Source organism: Mangifera indica, chromosome 8, assembly GCF_011075055.1.
Source record: "Mangifera indica cultivar Alphonso chromosome 8, CATAS_Mindica_2.1, whole genome shotgun sequence".
Taxonomy (NCBI): Eukaryota; Viridiplantae; Streptophyta; class Magnoliopsida; order Sapindales; family Anacardiaceae; genus Mangifera; species Mangifera indica.
Window position 1 is genome coordinate 8,994,094 of NC_058144.1, and position 23,700 is coordinate 9,017,793.

Consider the following 23,700-nt stretch of genomic DNA (forward strand, 5'->3'; position numbering starts at 1 on the left):
TTATTTTTTTAATTTAGTTTGATTTAATTTAATATGGTTTGGTTTGACATAGGCGACCGCAACCTGTACACCCCCATATTTTTGTACTTTTCACAGTTTGGTCACAAGTATGATAAACTGGCAATTGGCATAACGTTTTTTCCCGCTCTTGTAGCCTGAAATCTCTTTTGGATGATGTGCAGAAATTGTAAACCAAGAACGAGCGTTAAAGCCAAGTCTTCCATGGCAAATTCCCTTTTCTTCTTTCTCATTATTTTCTCATTTTCTAACGTTGCTTTTGCATCTGATACAGCTTTATCCAACGCGCTGGACATTCTCGCAAACTCTGGCTTTCTCTCCATGGCACTTACCCTTCAAATTACCTCCAAGACCCTCGATCTTGATTCTAAAATCATAACCATTTTCGCTCCATCCGATCTTGCTTTCGTTCAGTCAGGTCGGTTGTCTCTTCTCCAGCTTCAATATCACATATCACCACTACAACTCTATCGAAATACTCTCAAGAGTCTTCCTTTTGGCACAAGAATCCCCACGCTGTTGTCAAATCACTCACTGATCGTCACTACTTCAGATTTCAATGCACCGTGTTCGATTAATGGTATCTTTATCGACGAATCTCCTCTTTATGATGAAGGGCCTTTGGTTATATATGGGATGAATGCGTTCTTTGATACTTCATTTCATTTTACTACTAGCACTTCTTTTTCAGCACATGAGCCGAGTCCTCCTCCAACTACTATAGTTAATAATTTTTCCTCTCAGAGTGAACTTAAACAGTATGGTTTTGAAGTTGCTGAGTTTGGCAAGGCATCTAATTGGCTAAGGTTAAGAGGGTATACAACAATGGCGACATTTCTTGGCCTTCAATTGTCAGGGTTTAGAGATCATACAAGATTGACAATCTTTGCGCCACCTGATGAAGCAATGGAAGCATATGTGACAAACATTACTGACTATTTGTTGATTTTTCGGCAGCATATCGTTCCAAGATTGCTTAGTTGGAAGGATATGGGTAGACTTTCTAATGGGACAATTTTGCAAACGTTTTCAGAAGGGTTTGTGATTAATCTGACTTGGTCTGGTGATGTCCTTGTGCTTAATGGTGCTCCAGTTATAGTCCTTCCGGATATGTATACAAGCAATTGGCTTGTAGTACATGGCCTCAATCGGTTGCTCATGCCACCTGTGAATCAGAAGATAATTGGAGAATCTTTCTCTGAACTTTTTGCAGAAGATGACAATGATCAGCCAGAGTATAAATGATGAAGAGTGCTATGGAAAAGTTTTGGCAATGATGTATAGGTTCTTCTCTGAAGCTATTCTCCTATATTGTCTGCCTTCATATTAACTTCATATGTGGTTTGTCTCAATTAAGTTCTTAAGCTTAGTTGAATTTTAGCCAACGTATTCTTAAATGTTAGATTCAGGGAATTTTACCTTCTCAGACTTGTGTTTTTTAGGCTATTACTATTTTGTAGTTGCAGTGTAGAGGAGACTGTAGTTGAAGTTTCCATTTCCATCGTGAACTGTTAGATTCACAAGTTGTATTTTCGGTTTGTCATTCGAGGATGTGTATTGAAATGTAGCAGTATTCTGGAGAATTTGTTCGTTCATTTTGAATTTTCGGTTGACACCATAAGAGTAAACATGCATTTCTGATAAATTGTCAGTTGAGCATGAAAACTCAAATGGAAAATTTATCTTTCAGGTCTTACAAATACACATAATTCGCTTGAAACATTGTAGTTAATTGTTCAAAGTCATGCTACAAGTCTATCTGAAACAAAAAAGATGTTAACTGCACTGGAAAGTTGAATTTCAACACCCTTTTTCCGCAGCCTTGTCACTTAAAACATTATCTCCTGAATTTGGAAGTGGAGGCTTCAGGGTCATCAGAGGTTTCAGGAGAGTGAGATTCCAGCCTAAATGCATTGCTAGTACTAGCTCCCCCACTAGTTAAATCTCCATAGAAACTAGCCTTTGCCAACTCTCTTAGCTTCTTCATCTCATTCTTGGGCTCTATTTTCGGTCCCTTTGCCCGCTTACCTTCTGCAACTCTTTGCTGTGTACTGTTTGTTTGACTAACATTAAGGCCTGGTGAGCCAGGACTGAGTACAGGGACTACTGTTGCAGTCATGGCACTAAAGGGGTCGGCACTGGGTCCTCTAGTATTTCTTCTAACATATTCAGTTTCGGGACTTTGAGGAGTGACTGAAGTTAGGCCTATTACTGGTTTGGAGGAAGCAGGGATGAATCTTGACCAATACTTCCTTGGAAGGAAAGGTAACACAAGGCCCTTAGCAACAAACTTCAATCCCAGCTTGAAAGAATTTTTTTGGGGCTGAGAAAGTCTTAAAATGCTTTGTATTATAGCATACCACTCATTTATAAGTTGAGTAACAAAAGTGAGGAAGAGCAGGCCTATCATTAACAATCCAAGAGTTTTTGCTTCGGTTGGATGTGAGTTATTCAGTCTGATACATAGACCAAAAACGCCTACTTCACACAACAGAGCCATACATTCCACTGCTTGGACTCCTCTTCGGATGTATGGTTTGAGAGTAAACAAACACATGAATTGTAGCAGTGTGATTGTCAAAGCAAATAGGCTTTGGCTTAATTTATTCAAAGAGTAAGCTCCACAAATTACCCCCATACTGATTCTTCTTAAAAGATCAAGAACAACATAGGAGGATTTAGCACACCCCAATATCCTCCCGGACGTAGGAATTCTGATTTCTTCATTGCTGTTGTCTGAGCTGATAGCTTTCATTCTTCCAATCCCACTTTGGTTGCTTTCTATCCACCTAGGTATGGTGTTAGGGTCGTTCTCATCGACAATGACAAACAATGGAGGACCTTTTCGATTCTCAAAGAGAATCCCAAAGAGTGCGAAGAAAGAGGAAGGCAGCCCTTCCCTGTAAAACCATTTCCCTATAGATGGCCTTCCAGTAAAGAAAAACCATAGCTTTGTATGCCACTTCTCCTTTAGAGCCACGTACCTGATTTCTTTATACTGTGCAAAACTTCCTAAAAAGATAGCAATAACAAGAAATAGGAAAACTGATAGAATAAGTGCTGCTGGGATGGCTAGCAATAGAGCCCCTGTAATTATTCCTCCTGTAGTACCACCTGCAACAATTATGTAATTTTCATCAATTCAAAAATCCGAAGAGAGGAATAGTCTAAACCAGAAAGCCCTTGTTTTGTATTTCTCACCTCTTATTACAAATGCTGAAGACTGGCAGATACAAGGTAGCATGAGAATTAGAAGAAAGAGTGCAAACCTCAAAACCGAAAGCATCCCATGAGCTGGAGCTCCCATCCTCCATCTTAAGAAAAGTAATGTTAGAAAATGAATTATCAGTAAGCTACTGCATCCAACACCAAGCCAGAACAAGTTCATCCCCAAGTCTTGCCACCTGTGAACAATTTCAGCAATGCACAAGTCACTAACAACAGTAAATATTTTACTACTGAATTTATAACAATCAATGTTGAAGGTACCCCTTATAGTTCTCCAGTTTCTTGACTACATTGGTAGCAGACAATGGCTCTCCTCTCTGCAAGACCATTTATACAACATTTAAGAAAAGAATCTCCCTTTCAAATGCAAAATAACTTTACAACACTAGATACTAGATACTAACCAAAAAATAAGTGAAGTATTCACTGGAATTAAGAAGTAGCCCATAAGGAGTACTTTTCAAGCTTATGTTACGCCATCCAAACAGCCCGCCAAACTTTGGGTCAATTCCAGTTGGAAAAAGTAGTTCATGTTGTGGGTATGACTTTCTTTCATGAGAAGATTCAATTGGTAGGTATCTAATTTCCTTTGAGATTTTCTCTTCAGCCAAATAAACATGGTTAGGCCAGACTGAATCCCTATTCTTTCTCCAAGGAAGCTTTTGACGAGGGATAAGCCACCTTAGGCCTTTCATTGTCTCAGAATATTCAATGGGTTGGTTAGTTAGGAGCCAGTCCGAGAGGACAAAAACTTGTAGGTGTCCAATCATTCCCTGCGATAAAAGTTTCTGAGATATTTAAACCAGACTAAAATTATTTGCATTGGGCATTATCAGACTACAGATTACTTACATGCAGATTCTTTGAGGGGTCTGAAGCAACAAAATTTGTACTCCCTGAGTGCAGATTGCCTATTGCTCCAAGATTTGCAGAGGAGAGGGAAAGAATAGCTGCTGTCAATGATGTTGCTAATATTCCAGCAGTCACAAATGAGTGTAGTGCAGTTGATATAGCAGGGGTCGAATCTGTATAAAACAAGCCTTAAGTAGTTAAATAGCTATTGATGTGTAGGCTTTAAGTGGCTATCAGAAGGAACATGAATTATTCTTACAGTGTTTTACTTGAAGTCTGTTGGATGCCAGATTTTGGTTGCCTGAAACATCTTTGACTTTGCCTGCAGGAATGGAAATGGAGACTAGATTCTGAGTTTCTGCCTGGACTGTCATTGAGTATAGAGCTCTCGAAAATTCCTTAAACCTGCACCGATGTATGTAGGCCCTTCTGATTAATGTTTTATACTTATCTCTAATGACAACATTAATTGTATCTATGACACCATATGCACCTGCCTTGTAAGTCTCCCTCCATCCACATCTACCATGGAAGCCTCAAAGCCAAAAACTGGCTTAGTAAACTCAACTATCACATTGATGCTGGGTTGTTTTGTGATGCTTTGTGAGCTTGTACTTAGCCCTACCCCGGGGTTGACAGAATCTTGGAAGAAAATTAGCTAATTTAGCTCCATGGACAGCTACAAAGAAGTACAGGAAATACTCTGAAGAGCACAGAATGTGTACCATAAAGAAATGTGAGTGCAGGAACAGGTGAAACAGGAGTGCCTGTTATGCTGATAAGAGAACCTGCTTGTAGTTCAACAGTGATTATTTCAGTTTTTGGTATATTTGTGAGCTACAAAATGAAGAGAATTTGTCAGAATAACATAATTTGTCAGAATAACATGAAGTCGTATAAGCATAACTGGACAGAAATATTTACACAAGATTGAATTTGCCTACTTACTTTAAACATAAACCTGCGATTCATATGGCATCTATGATGGATAACTATTAAGCTTCCTGAATTCAATCGAAATGCATTCAGGATTTGCTCTGTTGAATTCATAATGGGAATGCTGAAGTCTAAGAAAAGTTCCAAGTCCTCCATTTTATTAGTTGAGAGGACAGTTCTAGGGACCCCATTAAACTCCAACTCATAGGCAGGAAGGGACATCCATAAATCAGCAAGAACTGGTCTTCTATCTAAGACACCCATTCAAGGATGAATAATAGAATTATCAAAACAAGGAAATATTCAATAATCTACCCAGCATTCTCGGTGAAATTTAATAGCTTTCAATGTCTTACCAAAGCGAATCACTATGGTGGAACCATTTGTCCTTGTAAAAACATTTCCTGCCATATCTGTACAAAAATTTTCTGCCATTCTAATCACCACACGACCATATATATTTTCCCTGGAAAGTATTATGTCAAGTTTGTATTTGATGTTAGGTTTGATAATTTTAAGGGAAGATGCATCTAGATGAGCTGGACCATTTATGATGACCTGCAAAAGAAGATAAAACTCATTCACATTTCACACACAGAACACATAATGACGGAAACTTGCATGATATATAACAAAATGCAGTGTTCTGAGCAAGATCATTACTTACATCACAGTTTGATGAGTTCAAGCATTTAAAGCCACCCCTTCCAGCACAAGTCTCACTGAAGTTAATGTCAATCGTTATTCGCTCAGCATTAGTGTAATTCTGTTTGCTTAAAATTGTTGCAGTTGGGGGAATTGTGTCTATTAGAGAAACATGAGACTGGCCAGAAATAAGAACCGTGAACTGCTGAAAAACAAGCAAAATATAATGGGGCTCAAAGTGCTTACCAATGAACCATGAATAAGCTGAGGAGTTTCTCTCCCCGCTGAGGGTTGTGGCATTGAGAAGAAAATGGTGTTCATGGTTTACACTCAAATTCTTGAACACAATAACATCAATAGGACACTGTTTCAAGCTTTTGCCATCAAGCTGCACAACACAAGTTACAAATCTTAAAACTCCATAATAGACCTCAACAAATTCATGCAGTTTCATATAGCTGTGCCATGATAGCCGAAAAGCTTAATTTTTGTTCCTAGGAAGTCAGAATAGCATTTGTTCACTGAGGGACCTGGAAGAGGTCAACAATTAATTTCATAAGAGAAAATTTCCAAGTATCTTTCTCCTTTAAGCAACGCATTATATGTCAAAACTAAATATAAATTAGCTTTCCCATTCTCGTTCAAAGTTCAATATCAGTAACGGTACCTCACAATGTAAAGAACAGCCATTGTTTTTACAAGCATTAGAGCCATCTGGTCTTCTAATTGAGTACTCAAAAACAGCAGTGGAGAACCTTGACCTTACAGAGGGAGCTCGAGTAAAATGAAGCAAAACAGTTGAGTGAGCTGAGTTCAATGCACCTACCATCATCAATACAAAACAAAAAACCAGTACTCTAGGATACTTCAACAACAAACCCATCATAGAAACTTCACATTTAAGCAAGAACAAGGAAGATGAACTTTGACAGCTGCTGGTAGGAGGTACCACAAGTGGTTGAGAGCTGAAGTGTTTGTATAATTTTATCAAATGTTTTGTGTGCTGTCTCCATATAGCTTGAAGTCTAGGAAACCGGGAAAAGATGGAGGCAACTACCACAACTCTATTGGTGTCAGCCTCATAACTGCTTGTTTAAATAACTTCACATCCTCATTAACTACCATGGCCACCTCAAAAATGATTTTTATGACTTACTTGCACTCTCGGGCTGAAAATTTTATTGCAGGTTGCACAAAAACATGAAGGCAGAATTTCTTTCAACCTTTTGTAAGATAACAACACCTCCCTGTTTTTTGTGAACCATCACTTGTTTCATCAAGATTGAACGTAATTAGTAAATACAGAATTGGAAAAAAATGGTCACGGAAATCATATGGTTATGATATGAAAAATGGTAAAAAAATACGTTTATAAAAAAAGGGTCATAAAATTCAAATGTAGAAAAAATATAAAATATATATATATGAGTTTAATACGACACATTTTCAATAATATGTTTTTAAAAATACGATAATATCAAACATAATTTTAACACTTTTTATAAATCTTTTGGTTAACAATTCAAATATAAAGTATCTAATTGACTATTAAACCTAATATAACATAATATATAATTTAGATTTAATCATCATTAAAAAAAATTATTAAGAGAGATTAAGGATTTGGATAACAAAAAATAGAGTTTTTTGTTTTATATAATTATAACATTATGATAATTAATTGAAAATGCAAGAGACATTTTTGTACTTTAAAAAATTTATAAAAAACATAAAACATAAAAAATGACAAAAATATGCATTTAATACGAAAAACGTATAAAATACGTGTTTAATACATTTTGAATTCAAAAATTTGAAACAACATATTTAAAACAAGAATTAAACATGAATGCAAATTAAACATGGATAATTTACGTTATTACTAACTAGGAGATTGAAGTTGAATATGTAAAAGATGATGATGAGGTTTTATGCTTTGTAATTATTTTAAATTTCAAGGGGGTTTTGGTAATTCTGTCTCATAAATTAATTTTCATCTTCAAATGTGTCAACTTAGCTATTTAGTAAAAAGTGAGAAAGGTGAAATCATTTTTCAAAATTTAATACCAAACATATTTTCACCATTTTTGTGTAAAAAAAAATTGTTTTGAGACGCGTTGTTGAATCTTAAATTCACTAAATCTAACTTCACGTTTTTTATTTACAAAATGCAACTCTGGGTTTAGGGTTCCAAAATTATATTCGAAGTTCAGGACCACCGTGTCATGGCTAGCAGATTGCCTGCTTTAACGGGGGTAGCATCGGATTAACTCCTATAAGCAATTTTGGTAACAACAAAACTATGTTCATCACCCCCAAATGGAAGTTTAAATGGCTAGATGTCAAAGCCTCAAACTATCTTAAAAGGGTTTGGGTTTGAAACCAATAAGTTTAGAGTATTTAAAATTATTTAATAACCGAATCAATTTGATTTTTAAAACAAAAAATAGATTATTTGAAATTTTGATTCGAATACCAGTTCAATATTATAGAAAAATCAGTTTTTAATTCATTTACTAGTTTGCTTATTTTTTATTATTCATTAATTAAACTGAACTAGTTTTTAAAAAATTAATAAAATATTAAAACCATTTTTTTAAAAAGATAATATTAATAAAACAGAATAATCCTTTACAATTTAATTGAAAACCAGTTAACTAAAAATTTAATTTAATTAATTATTATTATTTATTTAATTCAAAATCAATTATACTTTAAATAAATTCCATTTCAGTTTATAATTTTCTCCAAAAAAGTTAAATTCAACTCAAAAAATTATCAAACTAATTCAGATAACCGATTTTGAATACTCCTATCCGCAAATACTGTATTAAGATTAGACTCTCAAATAGCTTGGTGTACTACTTAATACTGAATTCACATGGGTTACTATATGGGTAAATATGGGGGGTAGGTCGGTTGAATGATATGTTATACTTCTGTTCATTCAAATAACTAAATTTATTGTTTGTGACTTTGAATTGATAAAAGATTGATGACACTTCTGAAAAATTTATTACTTACCACTGAATACCAAACAGAACAGTCCCCTGCTAGAGTTTGACAACTGTAAAAGTGCCTTCCGTGGTCGCAAGTCATTAAATCCAAAATTTATGATGGACCGAACTAGTGGCCACTCTAAAATCTATATTTTCTCATCCCATAAAGGCAGTACCATAGCCGTGGTTTGATCTGTTTCTGATACATCTGTAAACTCATTTATTTGTCTAGAAGAAAGCACAACAGTGCAAATATAGCAAGGATAATCTCTATAGATGTAATTTCATTAGCCTCAAACCAATTGACCATTTAGTAGTTGCCTGGATAAAGCATTCGGTGTAAATGCATACATTGAAATTTGCAGTAGCGTTTCTTGACCAGACATTTACAAAACATAGACATATTCTCTATGCAAGGGTCATGTTAATTCTGTGACCCAAAACTGAAATGCCACAGAACCAGTGATGAATGCAAGACAAACTATAATTTTGTACAGGTTTTTGTTGGATTAATGTGTGAGAACATCTTACGTGGCAGAAGGTATGAGATCTTTAAGTGTCTCTGAGTCATCAGCATCGATATCTTCCATCCAGTGTAATTTAGGTCCCTAAACATTGTAGAATCATAAGTTCAGATGTAAAATACAACAGTAATAAGAATTCACCCAACCATACGAAGAAATTAATTTATAAACTGTGTCAGCATTGCCAAATCCAAGCTTTTATGAGCAAAATTTCCAAACAAAGGCGACAGTGCACTCCCACCTTTATATATTTTTATATGATTCACTAACAATGGAGAAATATAGAAGATATGCATACTTTTCCTGGCCGGATAACTTTTGGATAAGCCCCAGTCATGTCAACTACAGTGGAAGGATCAGCGACTCTTACACCACCATCAACAACAAAATCAAGGCCCTAAAATAAGACATAAAATACTAAAAATCAAGAGCAAGAAAGAAATTTTACATCTGACGGGTACAGGAACTGGTTCACCATGAATCATGACTACAATTAGGCTTTCTCATAGTTAAAAATCCAAAGAGATGCACTAAACTTGTTAACATTTAAAGTGAAAATTATGATCTCTCTCTCCCTCTCTCAAGTAAATACAAAAAAGGCAAGTAAATTCAGCAGGCACCCTTATTCAATTTCCCATATTTAGAGGACCATGTAGAAGGTGGGCAGACCGCTGCACGGTGAATTAGGGAATTTGTCAGATATCCTTTACAATTAACTCATCAAACTGTTAAAAAAAGAAACTGAGATAAGCAGAGGAGTTCCATTGACAAAGAAACCTATCTTATAGTTCATTCACAAATTTAAACAGAAAATAACCACTTCAAGCAATGTAATAAAAACATTAATCTTAATAAAAGGATGAACATTTAAATACAATGAAATGACATGACTTCCCTATTATTTTAAAGTTCACTCTATAATAAATTGATTGACCTAAACAAACCAATCTTCATTAAGTGTACTCATACCTCTGGTCCATATATATCTGCTATCACCACCGGATCCATCATCCATTCATTCTCCCTTGGCGATTCGACGCTAAGGCAAGAAACATAGATTCAGTCTAAGATCATAATAAATGCATTTAGTTCGCTTAATGATCAATAATGACAAAATACTAATAATATTTTTATCTGTCAATTAGGAAAAACAATTAAGGGAATGAATGGGAAAATGACAAAAACTACCAGTTTTTATCAACATTGTTCAAACAAACCTTGTAGATATCAATGGAGCATCCATTTTTCCCAATATTGCTTGGCATATGACATCATCAGGGATACGGACACCCACATTTTTTCTCAAAGCATATCTGGCTGTTGTAGTACCATATCTTATGCATTGTTTAGGCAATTCTTTACTGGCAGTTAAAATGAAAGTGTACTGTTCCACAGAAACTTTATCAGGACAAATTAAACATTTAAAAGATTTGAGATACCCAATGCAATGATAGACATCCAGTAAACATGCATTTGCATTATCAACATTACTAATATGATACCAGGATATGCAAAAGAAAGAAACACAATGATCAGAGAAGCTGAACCCAGAAAATTGTCTTATGGTAAACATCACCTGAAAGTTTTTCTTTGTAGATCTATTATCTAAGCATGAGGAACTAAAATTTTGACAGGAAAGTAACAGATATCAGAAGAAAAGCTTGTGAAAAAGCCATATTATGCTTTCTATTGCTCTAGCTTCCCTCATATTCTGTACTTGCAAACCATGAGTAGCTGTTGTGGTGGCTCTTAAATGCCAATTATGGGTAACTATGATTGAATCAGCTAACAATAGCAATAAGATGGAGGAGAGATTCTTACAGGTCCAGGTAAGCAGTGTTTAACAGCTCGAAATATATCTGCCTGTCCTTGAACATTCCCTCGAGGGAAACCTGTTGTATATATATCTATATCCCGGAAAGAGCGACATAAGATACTAAGAGGCTACATGAGAAAAGAGGAGACATCAAAATTGTCAATAGTGATGTGTATGGTAAAAAATTTAATACAAGCAATAATATCAAAGAGGTCCTCATGTGTGTTTTCTACTTGAAGCATCCAAACAGAGCAGGTAAATGAAATATCTAAACATGTCATAAGCAAGATCAGAACTTCTTTATTAAACTGAGAGAAGCAATAATACTTGCCTTTGAGGGCTCTATATTCTTTATTCTGCAATAATGGGAAAATCCAAAAGAACATTGTCACGAACAGTTTGATTATAGAAAAATGTATAATGCAAGAAAAACAACATCATCTACCTTCTAAGACGTTCAATAGCTGAGTGGTTCTTCAAATGACACACTATTGCATACCTAAGAACAAAGCAAGTGTTAACAGCCTTTAAATAAAAATAAATAAATTATAAGCTTTAAATTATTCTGAACCAGAGAAAACAAAAAGCCTGCAACTGAACCAGACAACAAAATGATGTTAGATTTAAGAAGTTTCCCCATTTTCTCTTTCTTCTAATACACACCCACTAACCCTGGGATCAAGACAACTTCTGTTAGGAAATACCTACGACGATGAATACATATGTAAATTATAATTATTTTAGGCTTCACATTCAAAACACTATATTCAGTCTTTAAAACACCATGAAACTGGCATAAAAATTCATGAATCAAACAAATACAATAAAACTAGTTCAAAGGTGCATAAGAAAATAGACTTAAGATTGTAGTTTCTCAAATTTCAATAGCAGCAGCCCTGTTAAAGATACAAAGTTCAATGACTAAAAAAGAGATAAAGTAGTATCATACACAGTGTCAGTAGGAATAATCCCCACAGCTCCCTCTTTCAGAAGTTCAACAACAGGTTCGAGTTTCCAACTGTCAACTCCTGATGGATCCACTTCAACATACATCAAACCATCCTCCTAACAAACACAAGAATATAAACTAGTAATCAAACTCAAATTCAGTGAAAATGTAAGGCTGATATAATGATCATAACCTATGAGAAACCATTAACTCAACCACACGAGGAACAACATTAGATTGGTGTTATCTTACCAGACTTGTTACAGAGTGACAATGGTCAAATTTATTGGTCCTGCTCTTGCCTTCCAATTTACATTAATATCAATTTGTAAAAAATTAACTTTGAAATGTTATAGATATAACAATAGATAGATGTTGCTAATATAATTTTATAGGTTATTAAGACCCACTCAAGATGTAAGGTTACCCAAATCCCTTTTATTGCAATGTTAAAGCAACAACCACGTTTTAAGATTCAACCACGTAAACATAACAAATAATTTAACTATAACCAATTAAGCAACAATATTTATCTTGATCAGTAATATTTTCAAGGCTGTAATGCAGTAGTTATATTGTTTAGGTTTGGGAAACAAAACATCAATGGTAATATAATATAATTAAGAAAAAAAAAAAGACCAAAATGGTGGCTGCCTTTAACAGTATATTCTCGCATTTGAATATTGACGACTGGTCTTGGAAGTTAACAAAATCATTTTTTGCAGAAAGCCAATCCCTCGGATTTCGGAGCTCAATTTTTCAACACGCGACAAAAAAATTTTTTTTACCAGAAATAAAGATGTTAGATATTAAAATATTGGCTATGCATTAGGTAAGGGGCCCTAGTCATGGAACCGTTTTGATGAGTAATAAGCAAGAGATAACAGATAATATATAATCTACTAAAAACAAAACAAAACGTTTCCGAAACTGCTTTCCAAAGCAGAAAACTGCATCAATTATAGCTCATATAAATAAATAAAAGAAATAAAGAAGAGAAAAATACCTTAGTGAAGTGAGGATCGATGTATTTAAGACGCTTAGGACTTCTCTTGACAGCCATGGCTAAGACTTTGGTCTTGGGCGTGTCGAAGTAGACACGGCTTGGAGACGAAGCGAAGGCGGTACGCTGTGTTGTTGGTGTTAATAGCAAGTGTGAGCTTCGCCTAAATGTTGCATGGCTACAGTGAACTTGCGTATCTGCCATCTTTCAGGGCTCTCTGCTATGAAATTTGGAGCAACTTTGAGAGAGAGAGAGAGAGAGAGAGAGTCACCCTTTCAGTTTTAGATACTCTAGATCAGACCTTAGAAGACTTCTAATTTTCTTTTTTATTCACGTAAACGGCGTCGTTGTATCACCCTGGTATGTTCTTGGTTAATAAGACAAATCCAGAATATAATATAACATAAAGTTTTTTTAATATAAAAATAAATTTTTGCAGTAACCAATTAATGATGGTAGTCCGTGGACGATATTTTTTTTTTTTACATGAAGAATTTTATCAGAATCAGATTTATTTTAAGATTGAATAATCAAATGTTGGATACAATGATGCCATTACAATTATTATATTAAGTAAGTCGATAATTTAATTTTAAAATATTATTAAAATATATTTAAATTTATATTCACTTGTATATGAAATTTTCTTTATTGTTATTTAAGTAACTTCTTACAGGTTTTAGCCCTCAATATTGATAACCAAACATAAATTTTTATTTCATCTTTTATGAGTTACACACTAATAAGTTGTAATTACAAATATTTATCTAAAATATTAATTAGCCTTGTAAATCATTGTGGAATATTTACATGATTTAATATACCTTATAATATGTCGATAATAAACATTTGATAATGGTTACCATGTTACCTACCCCACTGTCCCATACACCCAATCCTTCAATCTATTTTCTCTCTTTTATATTATCATTTTTTTTTTGATATTTTGTTGACATTCCACTTCTCTCTTTTACCACGATTTAAGATTATATCAATAATTTTATTTTTATTTTTATTTTTTAAAAAAATCTTAGTGGTCGAATTTACTATTTTACCATTATGACATTAAATTTTTTATGTCATCCAGAAGCAGAAAAGCATAATCCTATAGATTATGAAGTCTTTCATTCTTACCACAAACTCTTTTTCCTTGTAGTACATATATAGCACATAAGCTATATAAAATTAATGCAATATTAAGAATATGATTATGGAAAAAATATAGATTCAATTAATTACAAAAATAAACTAATATGAATGCTATTTTCCAAACTTTTAAAATAGAAACAGATATTCCTTTAAAATACTTTATATATATATAAAACTGCCAAAATATGTACCCCCAATGGTAATAAACAAATTATATAAAATAAGTTTCCCATAAATGACATCCATCAATAGAGAAAATTGTTCGATTTTGCTTTGCTATCGTCCTTTACAATATATCTTAAGCCCTAAGAATTCGTTTGGTAAAAGACTCATTGACAATTTTCCAAAGAAGATAGAATTTGGGCAACCCATTTAACTTAGCAAAGACATTGAGTTGATCAATCCACCGCCCGGTAATTTCAGATTTCAGTGGAGCACCAGAAAACCCCCAGGTAAAATTCTTAACACGATCTATAACCGGGAAAAAAAAATTGATAATTTCCATATAGAATATAGCTCTCTAAAACTTATTTATGGGTTTACAATGGAAAATCATTACTAAAGGTCTAAACAAATAACTAAAAGGAAAGATACATGGCACGAGATTCTCGATTCTCCCAAAATCAACTCAAGAGAAGAGACTAATGGATATGCTGAATCTCCAAAATCTATGTTCTTCACTTATCTAGGTGGAGAGGGAGGTGGTGGAGGCATGTGCGATTTTGCAAATCCCACCCATGCAACAATGCCAACAGCAAGGATCACCCATCCGAAAATGTCATACTTGAGATCACTGCTTTTCTTCTTTTTTGAGCTCTGCCAAAGGTAACAGGAAAAAGAATCATATAAAGAAGAATACATGAATATGTCAAACTAAGGCAGATAAAAATCTACTAAGAATGCATGTACTGCAGGTTAATAAAAATGAAACCACATACTTACCATGTTTTTCGGACAATCAATTGATTATTGAAAGACATGTGCCTAAATACATGAACAGACATGTAGGTTGACAGAGAATGAGAGATACCAAACATAGGATCTAACCTGAATTTCCTCCAGATTACTCATCTTCTCTTTCCTTTATTTTTTTTTTTTTGGACAGGATACATACAGTTAATCGTTTTTACTAAAATAATTTGCATCAGTTTTTAATGGATAAAACAGAATCTTATACGGGTAATGAAAAAATTATGGCAGATGGACATATTTCAAGTAACATCATTAACAGTAGAAAACACCAAAATGCAAGCATGCGCAGCACCAGCAAAAAAGAAAAGAAAAGCCTTAGGTGTCACCTTTGCACCCGAAGTAGAAGAAGGACCAGCACTAGCTCCCATGGCTTGTTGAGCTAAACCACCATGCTTATGGATCTCCGCATGTATTTCTGGAGCCTAAGGAAATGAACAAATTGACAACAACATCACTTCCAGCATAGACAAATTACACCAAGAAGGATGGGTACAATACAGCCATGCTAGACTGAAAGAAAATCAGAAAAGGCTAACACAACAAATACCTTACTTCTACCATTTCTTTTAACAAAGGGTTATCACATGTCCCTTGTCAAAAAATAGGACGGTCTTAGACACAAGACACACAGACATTTTTCTTCTCAAAATTTATGCCTATCAATTTTATAAAAGAGGATCATCAGATGACTCTCAAGCATGAAAATATTTGGACAACAAACTCCACAAGTACCCAAGCCTAATGAAGCCAAACAACAGAAGAAAGATCCAGTTCTTGCCTAACACAAAAGTGTATCAACACAATTCTATCAAAATTTTCTACAAACTTGTTATATTTTCACTTAGAACACCACTGATAAGACACTGTTTGAAGATTAATCCACTTCAATTTTGCAAAAGTGAATTACATGTCTTATTCGGATGAAAATAAATTCGTAGTTTGGAGAAATTAATAATTTATAATTGCATCAAAACAACAATGGGACCTGCATCCATATATACAATGAAGGCCTCTCCCGCTCAAATAATGCACAACCAACTTTAAATCTCCCACCCATGACATTAGCCACTTTCAACATTTCAAACAGTTCTGAATCCAAGTTCTAACAGATCAACCAAAAATTTTCACTGAATTTTCCCATGGATTTCCAACTTATCCACTGAATGACATCAGTGACTTTGCGACCTCCCAACAAATCCCACGACATAAGTGTAATTGGATATATATATTATATAAAATCATGACATGAACCATCCAGTACATGGCACATAGTGCGGTTAGAACAATTTATTATTTATTAGAACAAACAGCTTTTACATATCCAGATCACCAGGTTAAAAAAACAGTGACTGTAATTACAGAGTTAAGTAGTTTGTATAAGTAGCCCCAGAGAGACTAAAACTACACAGGGATGACACATGCAACCAACATAAAAAAATTAGAATGAGAACCCCCCTTCTTGTCAAGTAAAATCTCACCCTAAGCTTGCTACAAAGTTAACCAGGTAAGGCCTTTAAAAAGACATTCAATCCAAACAAAACATAAAGGAATAGTTACTAACAAGAGTAAATGATGGATAGAGCATACCTTTGCAGCCACTTCTAAAGACTTCTGATAAAGTTCATTTGAGGGCTCCTACAACATGTAAAATTATTCAATCTCACATCCAAAATCACATCACCATGAGCTTGCATTAAGGCAGCAAGAAGGGGAAGGAAAAAGAGGGAGGGAGAGAGAGAGAGACACTATACCTCATCAACAGCTTGCTGAAAGTACTGAGTTGCCTTGTTGAAATACTCTTTAGCCTCCTCCAAGTCAGGAGTCAAAAAAGCATGAGAAGTATGTGCGTTACCCAGACACCACAAAGTATCATGTCTGTTCGGGCTAATCATCAATGCCTCCTCCAGCTTCGAAACCGCATCTGTTATATTAGTAAATTATAGTCCAATACCAACACTTTAAAAGGACACTAGCCAATCAATTAACTACACCATTTGCAAGTTACTCCAAAAGCATAAATATAATATCAAGAAATGACACAATAACATATATCTCCATTTCTTAACAAAACACACCAACTTTGGCATAAAAATGAAGGGGCCTTGTAATGTCAAATTGGTAAATTTTATCATTCAGTCTAAATCATCATTCACATCCTGTAATCGATTTTCCCCTAAAATGCCATCACTCTTACGTATGTATTTTATCTTACTAAGTTGACGATAATATTACTCAATCACGCAGTTTTTAATGACAAGCAATCCCAAATAAAAATAAAGAAAAATTACTGACTAGAAAAAAAATACCTAAAATCATCTTCTTCGAATCTGGAACATTTTGAAACTGAGACAACTCCAGCAGAGCCCCTCCCCATTTCGTTAAATTCTGCAACCAAACCAACCGATATTAAATAAGGAAATAAAACAAAATCATCCAAAAAGAAGAAAATAAATAAAGGAAAACATACATCGGCGTCGAGAGGGTTCTTGGCGTATGTAGCTTCAGCAGTTTTGCGAGCGTGCTCGAAGATCAACAACCTATCGAAATCGCTTTGCATGTCCATGGCTTTCGTCCTGCTCTCTCGTCAGCGGTTTTGTACGGACAAATGATACAACGAACGTGTTTCTGCTGTATCTTTGTAACCCTAGTGAAAAAGCATGAAGATGGGGGTAGTAGTATAAGGAGTAAATTATGTTGCATTTTCTATCCCAAGCTTTGCCTAAAACCATTTTCTACCCCAATATTGTAAAATAACACTTTTTTTAAATCCAAAATCAAACTCATTTAATAAGAAAATCATAAAACCATGTCGAAAGTGAAATTATTAATTTATCTCTATTATTTAATTTTTTTAAAATTATAATATAACCCTAAATTAACAAAATTAAAAATATTTATAAATCTAAATTGTATAAAAATCTTATTATTTTTCTTTTTTTTTTGTTTCTTTGATCCAACAAAACCCTAGTCATCATTCTCACTTTCGAAAACCATTTTTGGTAATGATTCAATAAACACACTCAAGGCATTGGTATCTTCATTTTCAATTTATTTTTTTAATAATTTTATCGATCGAACTATCTTTGATCTTTGTTTTAACTTTCTAGGCCAAACGACTATTTCCCACCCAAAGTATGCTACAATCTCAAGTTTTCACCCTTTAACTATAGAAACACCAAACACCCACCCATGACCTGTTAAATTTAACAAAATTCTAACGGTGGTAAGGGTAAAATTGTCATTTTCTCTATAATATTAAAAATAAACTAAAATAGAATCTACTATTGCCCTCCTAAACTTTAAAAACTAAAATTTTTCCCTAGCCTAAGTTTAAAAAAATCACAGTTTCACCCTAGGGTTTCGTTTTGAAATCTCCGGTGACATCTTTGGCTCCATTGCCGACGACCTCTCCCTCCCGAAGCATCCTCTTCTTTTGGCGATCTCTTTCCTCCCATTTAGACACCCGATCGGCATCGGAGAAGTCATGGAAGACGAAGAACTTCGTCGGGGAAGACGAAGTTCTTCGTCTTCCCAGACGACGAAGACGAGATGACTCGTTGTCCTCTCGTCTTCCTAGACGACGTCTCTCTGCGTCAGATGGGTTGGGGTGGAGTTGAGGGGGGTCATCGGTGGAAGAGAAACCGTCGGGAGGGGGGCCGTCGATGGAAGAGAAACCGTCGAGAGAGGAAGACAGTCGGCAATGGCGTCGAAGAAAGTGAAAGGGTTTGGAAATAAACCCTAGGGGGGAAATGCGATCTTTTTAAACTTAGCTTAGGAAAAAAAAATATTAGTTTTTAAACTTTTAGGGGGGAAAATGAGATTAAATTTACTACCGTTAGAGTTTTGTTAAATTTAATCGGTCATAGGTGGGTGTTTAATGTTTCTATAATTAAAGGATGAAAACTTGAGATTGCAGCATACCTTAAGTGGGAAATAGTCGTTTGGCCTAACTTTCTATCACGTGACCTTATCTTTCTTAGTAGTGTTGGCATTATTGTTTAGTCGACAACAATAGTGATGGTGAAATTCAATGGTGGTTAGGATTTTAGAGGTGTAAATTTAAGTTTTCAAATATATTAAAGGTTAAATTGCTGTATTTTAAACTTTTGGGTTTGATTTGTAAAAGAGTTTATTTTTTAATTTTCAATTCATATAAATATTAAAATTATATTTTTGTCTTATAGTCTTAAGTGGAAAAGTATTTCAGGCCCAATCTTGCGTCGGTTTGGGTCTTATGGCCCCGTCACAAGTTTAAATTTAAAAGAATAATAATAATGCCTTAACACTACTTTTAAACCCTGAAAAAATACGTCTGGATTATTTTATTATTATAACGTTTCAAATTAAAAAATTAAAAAAAAAGTAATATGATGTGTATATTTTTTAAATATATAATTAAATAAATAGATAATATATCATCATATAATTGTATGTTATCTTATTTAGGTCTAGATATAAGTTAAATTAACTCAATCTCGAAAGTTAACTCAATTCAATTTAGTTCAATCCAAATTTTTTTATAAACTCGAATCAAATCTGAATCACAGTATATTATTCAATTGAAAAATTAGTTAAACTTGAAACAACTCATAATCAACTATTATTTGAACTGAATAACTCATTTAGAATTGGTCAAAGCTTTAAAAAGTCATCATTATAAATATATAATACGAACTCTTTCCAAGTTGTAAACATTTTCTCTCTCACTTTGTCTTCACTAAGGAAACTCCACAAATATCCCATCTTTTTCCATTATTATTTCTAATCTTCAAACACCCACAAATATATCACCTCCATTCGACGTCCATTGTTGTTTCTTATCTTCAAACATCACTATTTTGTGAATTAAGACAAGCAAGCAAATATAAAATCATCTTGATATCTCTCCTTCAAATCTTTTTTCATATTGTCTCTCTAGAACGATAATCGTTATAATTGATAAAATTTCGTCTTGATTGACCACGATTCCAATTATATGTCTTTATATTACTATCATCAACTAATGCACCATATATTTTCAAGTTTTCATCTTCAATTCATTTGTTAATTAATTTATTAGAGATTCATATTAGAGTTTGTTTGATTACTTATAAGTTTGTTAATTGCATTTAACCAGTTGAATGTTTAATGACATGAGCAAGATCATGGTGGGCTATTGGGTGATGTAGGTATCCTGTGATATTATTGAATTAATAATGTGAGTTAACGAATGTGGGTGACTCTATTCTCTATATGATATCTTATTTTTGTTTTCTTATGATTCTGTTTATATTTTTACTTACGAAGTTTCCTAACTTTGTGAGTTTGAAAATTTTGGCATTTGTTTATGTTTTCTACAAATCAAATTTGGGTTTTAAAGTGAAAAAAGACAAGTTTTTAAACTTGAGTTACAAACTGTGGTCGTAAACTTGAGCTATAAATTCGAGTTACGAACCTTAAATTTTTTTTTTACATTGAACTCGAACCTTTCTTTGGATTGACTTGATGAACTTTAATCACCTCTAAAAACTTTTGAGTCAAATTTGAGCTAAACCATGTTCAGGTTTGGTTTAGTTTAAATCTACCTTTAACTTTATTATTAATTTAAAACTATTTAATTATATCAGGACATATTATTTATGTATTAAAAAACATGTTCAAATAAAATTTTCTCTATACTATAGTATATTCATATAAATAAATTTTTAACTAATAAAATAAATAATTACAAATTAAAACAAACACTCAAATGTCAATGTGGTAAAGGACATTGAAGAGAAGATTTTGACCTAATCATATTATTTGAGGCTATAATATATTGTTTTTTTTTTTTAATAATCAAATGCTCCAACCATATTGGTTGAATTGGACAGATCAAACCCACAATTATTGTGTCGAATAAGTCAAACGTGACAAATATTCAATCAAAACTTTTTCTTTAGAAATCTTAATATCCTACTTATTTTATTAATATTTGGACTTGAGGTTAAATATATTTTTATTTGTATATAAGATTGATTACCTGTTTTCTTCTAAATCATTCGGGTTAAAAATTATGTTATTAAATAATACAACAACTTATTTGTATGATTTATAATGTTGTAAGTGAAAAGGACTTTATAATTTATATCAGTTTAAAAAAAAAAAAATTACAAGTTGATGTTTATTAAAATAACACTGGAGCAGCTGCTAACTTTGTCATCGGTAATTAGGATTCAAAGGAACACCAAAACCTGAACTTTAAATCCTATGCTAATATCAACATGAAGATGAAACCTGTCTCTTGCTTCATTCTTCAACATTTGGGCTCCCCCTTCATGCTGCTGCATTCTGCTATTCCATTGTGAATGCATCTTTCCCTACCCTGTGAGAAACCTGTAGACTACGACTGAAAACTAAGTGGGAGTGCACCAAATAGATCCAGCAATATCTTTGTAATTCTAGGACAACTCCACCCTAGAAAATTTGTACTGAGATTTAAAGAGCAGCGGATGCAAGGAAACTACGAATTCTTTGCAACAATTCAGCCTTTACTGCATCAGGAACAGAAGCTGCATGGAAAAAATTTGATTAGTTTTCACAGTTGATGATCAATGCTTTGCTTCTTTTTAAATGAAAAGAATTATTGCATATCAAATCAAATTCAGGCAATTAAGCTCCTTTCTTGTTATTTAATGACAAATAGAAATTTAACAGATCAATTAGATAACAAAGTCGATTCCTTTTTCATAGTTCACTAAACTAAAATAATTCTTACCTCTGCCCTTGGGTGTAATTACATGTACAAGGTCATCCACAGTAACATTTTTTCTTCCTTTCTTCTTTACATATGCCCTACATGGTCAAAGAGAATTTTGAAATGTTGACAAGACAAAAACATTTCATAACAAGGAAGTTGATAGGAAAAACTCAAATATATTGGATGTGTAATCAGCAAAACATAACGTTTGCAGGAAGTAACCAAAACAGTTATATAATTTTAAAAGAAAAAAAACAATGCCAAGTTCAAATGTTTCAAGCAAATTATGTAATCTAGTAGAGTTTCTTAGAACCACTGGAAGCGCCTGAGCTTCCTCATCCTTCTATCATTTTCCCACAAAATGCCTGAAAAGTTATCTTCAATGGTAGTCTCATCCACCAACAACAAATCAGCTTCACACCATCAGTAGTACACCTGACAATTGCTAGTGTATATGGTAGCTACAGGTACTCAATACTATCAGCAACTGCAAAATGGACCAAAGTTAATTGGCTCAATACATCTTATGCATGCCAAGGTGATTATGTCAAATATGACATCCTTAGAGTATATAAGGATCCATTTCTTCGTTGTAACAAAACGATCATGCTTCTCTCACTGCCAAGCAATATGATCAATATATAGTATATGACAGACTGGGTCTTTCATTTTCAACTCAAGAAAACTCATGTAGTGCATGACAGTATGACTCTCTTGATTTTAACTTCACAGATATACTTTTATGAGAGGAAGCACAAGGTTGCAAATTTTCACAGCTCAACACTCTTAAAATTTAAATTATTTCAAGGCAAACACACAACTGAGTCTCATGGGGTTATCTAACTGAAAAGAGGACACATTTTACTTCTCCTCTTGGCCAGACTAACCTAACCAAAACCATAATAGGTTATCAGATAACCAACAACCCATTTCCCTGCTCAAGGCTAGTAATTTCAGAGGATAATTGGCTCCCTTATCCATAGTCAGGCCATAGAAAGCTTCTAATACATTTTATTCATTCATATATATTCACTGGCTACAATATTCTACATCTTATTATCTAATAATCAACCTTAACATCTTATCTTAAACAATTTCTCCTACTTTTATCCATATTTGATAAAGAAGTTGCCAACCACAGAATTTAAAGACAACAAATCCATAATGATAAACTAGAAACCAAGACAGTTTGATAAATCATTTCATTCAATACAAACAAAAATAATTTAATAATGATAGTGGCAGTGAAATCAAAGTGACAAACACCTGGAAAGAGCTTTCATTTCGTCTTTCCACCCACAATCTACAAGCCTTTCTCGCAGAAGTTCCATTAACCTCTCTTTTTCTCCACTCTCGATCAACTATGGATGAAAAAAAAAAATAATACCCGCAGTCAAAAAAAGTAATAATTATGAATTTCGGTCAATAATTTATAGAAAAAAAGTGAAAGATACAACCTTAACGTTAATAATTTCTTGAAGAGAAGGCTCTTTTGATTGGTCCTCAACTGCATCTGGTGTCGGAGGTCGATTCACATGATTTCTCCTTTTAAACGAAACAAACAGTTAAATTACACCATTTGTAAATCGCAATTATAAATGTCGATTTCAAGATAAACAATTTCTTGGAAAAAGATAAAGTTTCAATTTCAGGCGACTAGATTTCTAATGAAATGGAGGAAAAAAAAGTCATCGTGAATTCAAGAAGATGAGAGAGTACTTACATTTGTTAATGGCTGAGCAGAAGGCAAAGTTAGAAAAATCTTGAGCAATCAGAGTGGCTTGTACAGGCGAAGGAAGAAGAAGAGTAGTTATTCAGAAACGACTTCGTTTAGGAGTGAATAACAATACGCGTCGTTTTGAATTTCTATTAACGCAACTCCGCGTAGATG

General features: G+C 33.7%; 5 protein-coding genes across 9 annotated transcripts; 1 reads left to right on the top strand and 4 right to left on the bottom strand.

Annotated features, from left to right (window-relative positions):
* The first annotated feature begins 222 nt into the window (after window positions 1-222).
* Window positions 223-1,263, top strand: LOC123223939 (putative fasciclin-like arabinogalactan protein 20). The gene has a single exon (XM_044647439.1). The coding sequence runs from the start codon at window positions 223-225 to the stop codon at window positions 1,261-1,263; it is 1,041 nt and encodes a 346-aa protein (XP_044503374.1).
* A 464-nt stretch (window positions 1,264-1,727) lies between these two features.
* Window positions 1,728-6,938, bottom strand: LOC123222985. 2 transcript variants are annotated; one of them, XM_044646024.1, is made up of 13 exons: window positions 6,347-6,938; window positions 5,926-6,067; window positions 5,702-5,838; window positions 5,391-5,592; window positions 5,047-5,285; window positions 4,824-4,935; window positions 4,596-4,740; window positions 4,358-4,503; window positions 4,099-4,271; window positions 3,651-4,019; window positions 3,508-3,563; window positions 3,220-3,422; window positions 1,728-3,132 (listed from the first exon to the last, which is right to left on the bottom strand). In XM_044646024.1, the coding sequence occupies exons 1-13, from the start codon at window positions 6,563-6,565 to the stop codon at window positions 1,856-1,858; spliced, it is 3,420 nt and encodes a 1,139-aa protein (XP_044501959.1). In that variant the 5' UTR covers window positions 6,566-6,938; the 3' UTR covers window positions 1,728-1,855. The 2 variants fall into 2 exon arrangements, with proteins under 2 accessions (XP_044501959.1, XP_044501958.1); XM_044646023.1 differs by having other exon boundaries at window positions 5,702-6,067.
* Window positions 6,939-8,931: 1,993 nt separating this feature from the next.
* Window positions 8,932-13,267, bottom strand: LOC123222403 (uncharacterized protein YciO). Of its 4 annotated transcripts, none has more exons than XM_044645150.1 (9): window positions 12,974-13,266; window positions 11,968-12,083; window positions 11,464-11,517; window positions 11,350-11,374; window positions 11,024-11,146; window positions 10,420-10,586; window positions 10,172-10,241; window positions 9,501-9,599; window positions 8,932-9,286 (listed from the first exon to the last, which is right to left on the bottom strand). In XM_044645150.1, the coding sequence occupies exons 1-9, from the start codon at window positions 13,172-13,174 to the stop codon at window positions 9,206-9,208; spliced, it is 936 nt and encodes a 311-aa protein (XP_044501085.1). In that variant the 5' UTR covers window positions 13,175-13,266; the 3' UTR covers window positions 8,932-9,205. The 4 variants fall into 4 exon arrangements, 3 of the variants coding, with proteins under 3 accessions (XP_044501085.1, XP_044501086.1, XP_044501087.1); XM_044645152.1 differs by lacking the exon at window positions 8,932-9,286 and adding an exon at window positions 9,823-9,873 and having other exon boundaries at window positions 9,524-9,599; window positions 12,974-13,267; XR_006503626.1 differs by lacking the exon at window positions 8,932-9,286 and adding an exon at window positions 9,823-9,927 and having other exon boundaries at window positions 9,524-9,599; window positions 12,974-13,267.
* A 1,326-nt stretch (window positions 13,268-14,593) lies between these two features.
* On the bottom strand, window positions 14,594-17,761 carry LOC123222495 (mitochondrial import receptor subunit TOM20-like). Its single transcript, XM_044645305.1, has 6 exons — window positions 17,559-17,761; window positions 17,398-17,476; window positions 16,843-17,012; window positions 16,679-16,726; window positions 15,418-15,513; window positions 14,594-14,935 (listed from the first exon to the last, which is right to left on the bottom strand). The coding sequence occupies exons 1-6, from the start codon at window positions 17,652-17,654 to the stop codon at window positions 14,801-14,803; spliced, it is 624 nt and encodes a 207-aa protein (XP_044501240.1). The 5' UTR covers window positions 17,655-17,761; the 3' UTR covers window positions 14,594-14,800.
* A 3,371-nt stretch (window positions 17,762-21,132) lies between these two features.
* Window positions 21,133-23,679, bottom strand: LOC123223758 (transcription and mRNA export factor ENY2-like). Its single transcript, XM_044647112.1, has 5 exons — window positions 23,533-23,679; window positions 23,267-23,354; window positions 23,076-23,170; window positions 21,828-21,904; window positions 21,133-21,621 (listed from the first exon to the last, which is right to left on the bottom strand). Coding segments are annotated over exons 1-5 (336 nt in total). The 5' UTR covers window positions 23,535-23,679; the 3' UTR covers window positions 21,133-21,547.
* Between the last annotated feature and the right edge of the window lie 21 nt (window positions 23,680-23,700).

Bases quoted from the DNA above. Each gene is read 5' to 3' on its own strand.
- LOC123223939 (XM_044647439.1), top strand. From the start codon at position 223: ATGGCAAATTCCCTTTTCTTCTTTCTCATTATTTTCTCATTTTCTAAC.
- LOC123222985 (XM_044646023.1), bottom strand. From the start codon at position 6,565: ATGATGGGTTTGTTGTTGAAGTATCCTAGAGTACTGGTTTTTTGTTTT. The intron at 4,504-4,595 runs GCAGGTGCATAT...ACATCGGTGCAG, and splicing joins GATGGAGGGAGACTTACAAG to GTTTAAGGAATTTTCGAGAG. The intron at 4,020-4,098 runs GTAAGTAATCTG...CTTTTATCGCAG, and splicing joins ACCCCTCAAAGAATCTGCAT to GGAATGATTGGACACCTACA.
- LOC123222403 (XM_044645150.1), bottom strand. From the start codon at position 13,174: ATGGCAGATACGCAAGTTCACTGTAGCCATGCAACATTTAGGCGAAGC. The intron at 11,518-11,967 runs GTATGATACTAC...CTTTGTTCTTAG, and splicing joins ATTATTCCTACTGACACTGT to GTATGCAATAGTGTGTCATT. The intron at 9,287-9,500 runs GTATGCATATCT...TACAATGTTTAG, and splicing joins AAGTTATCCGGCCAGGAAAA to GGACCTAAATTACACTGGAT.
- LOC123222495 (XM_044645305.1), bottom strand. From the start codon at position 17,654: ATGGACATGCAAAGCGATTTCGATAGGTTGTTGATCTTCGAGCACGCT. The intron at 16,727-16,842 runs GTATAGTGTCTC...TACATGTTGTAG, and splicing joins TTCAGCAAGCTGTTGATGAG to GAGCCCTCAAATGAACTTTA. The intron at 15,514-16,678 runs GTATGCTCTATC...TCATTTCCTTAG, and splicing joins CTTTAGAAGTGGCTGCAAAG to GCTCCAGAAATACATGCGGA.
- LOC123223758 (XM_044647112.1), bottom strand. The intron at 21,905-23,075 runs GTGTTTGTCACT...TTGACCATGTAG, and splicing joins GAAATGAAAGCTCTTTCCAG to GGCATATGTAAAGAAGAAAG. The intron at 21,622-21,827 runs GTAAGAATTATT...TTTTCCATGCAG, and splicing joins AATTACACCCAAGGGCAGAG to CTTCTGTTCCTGATGCAGTA.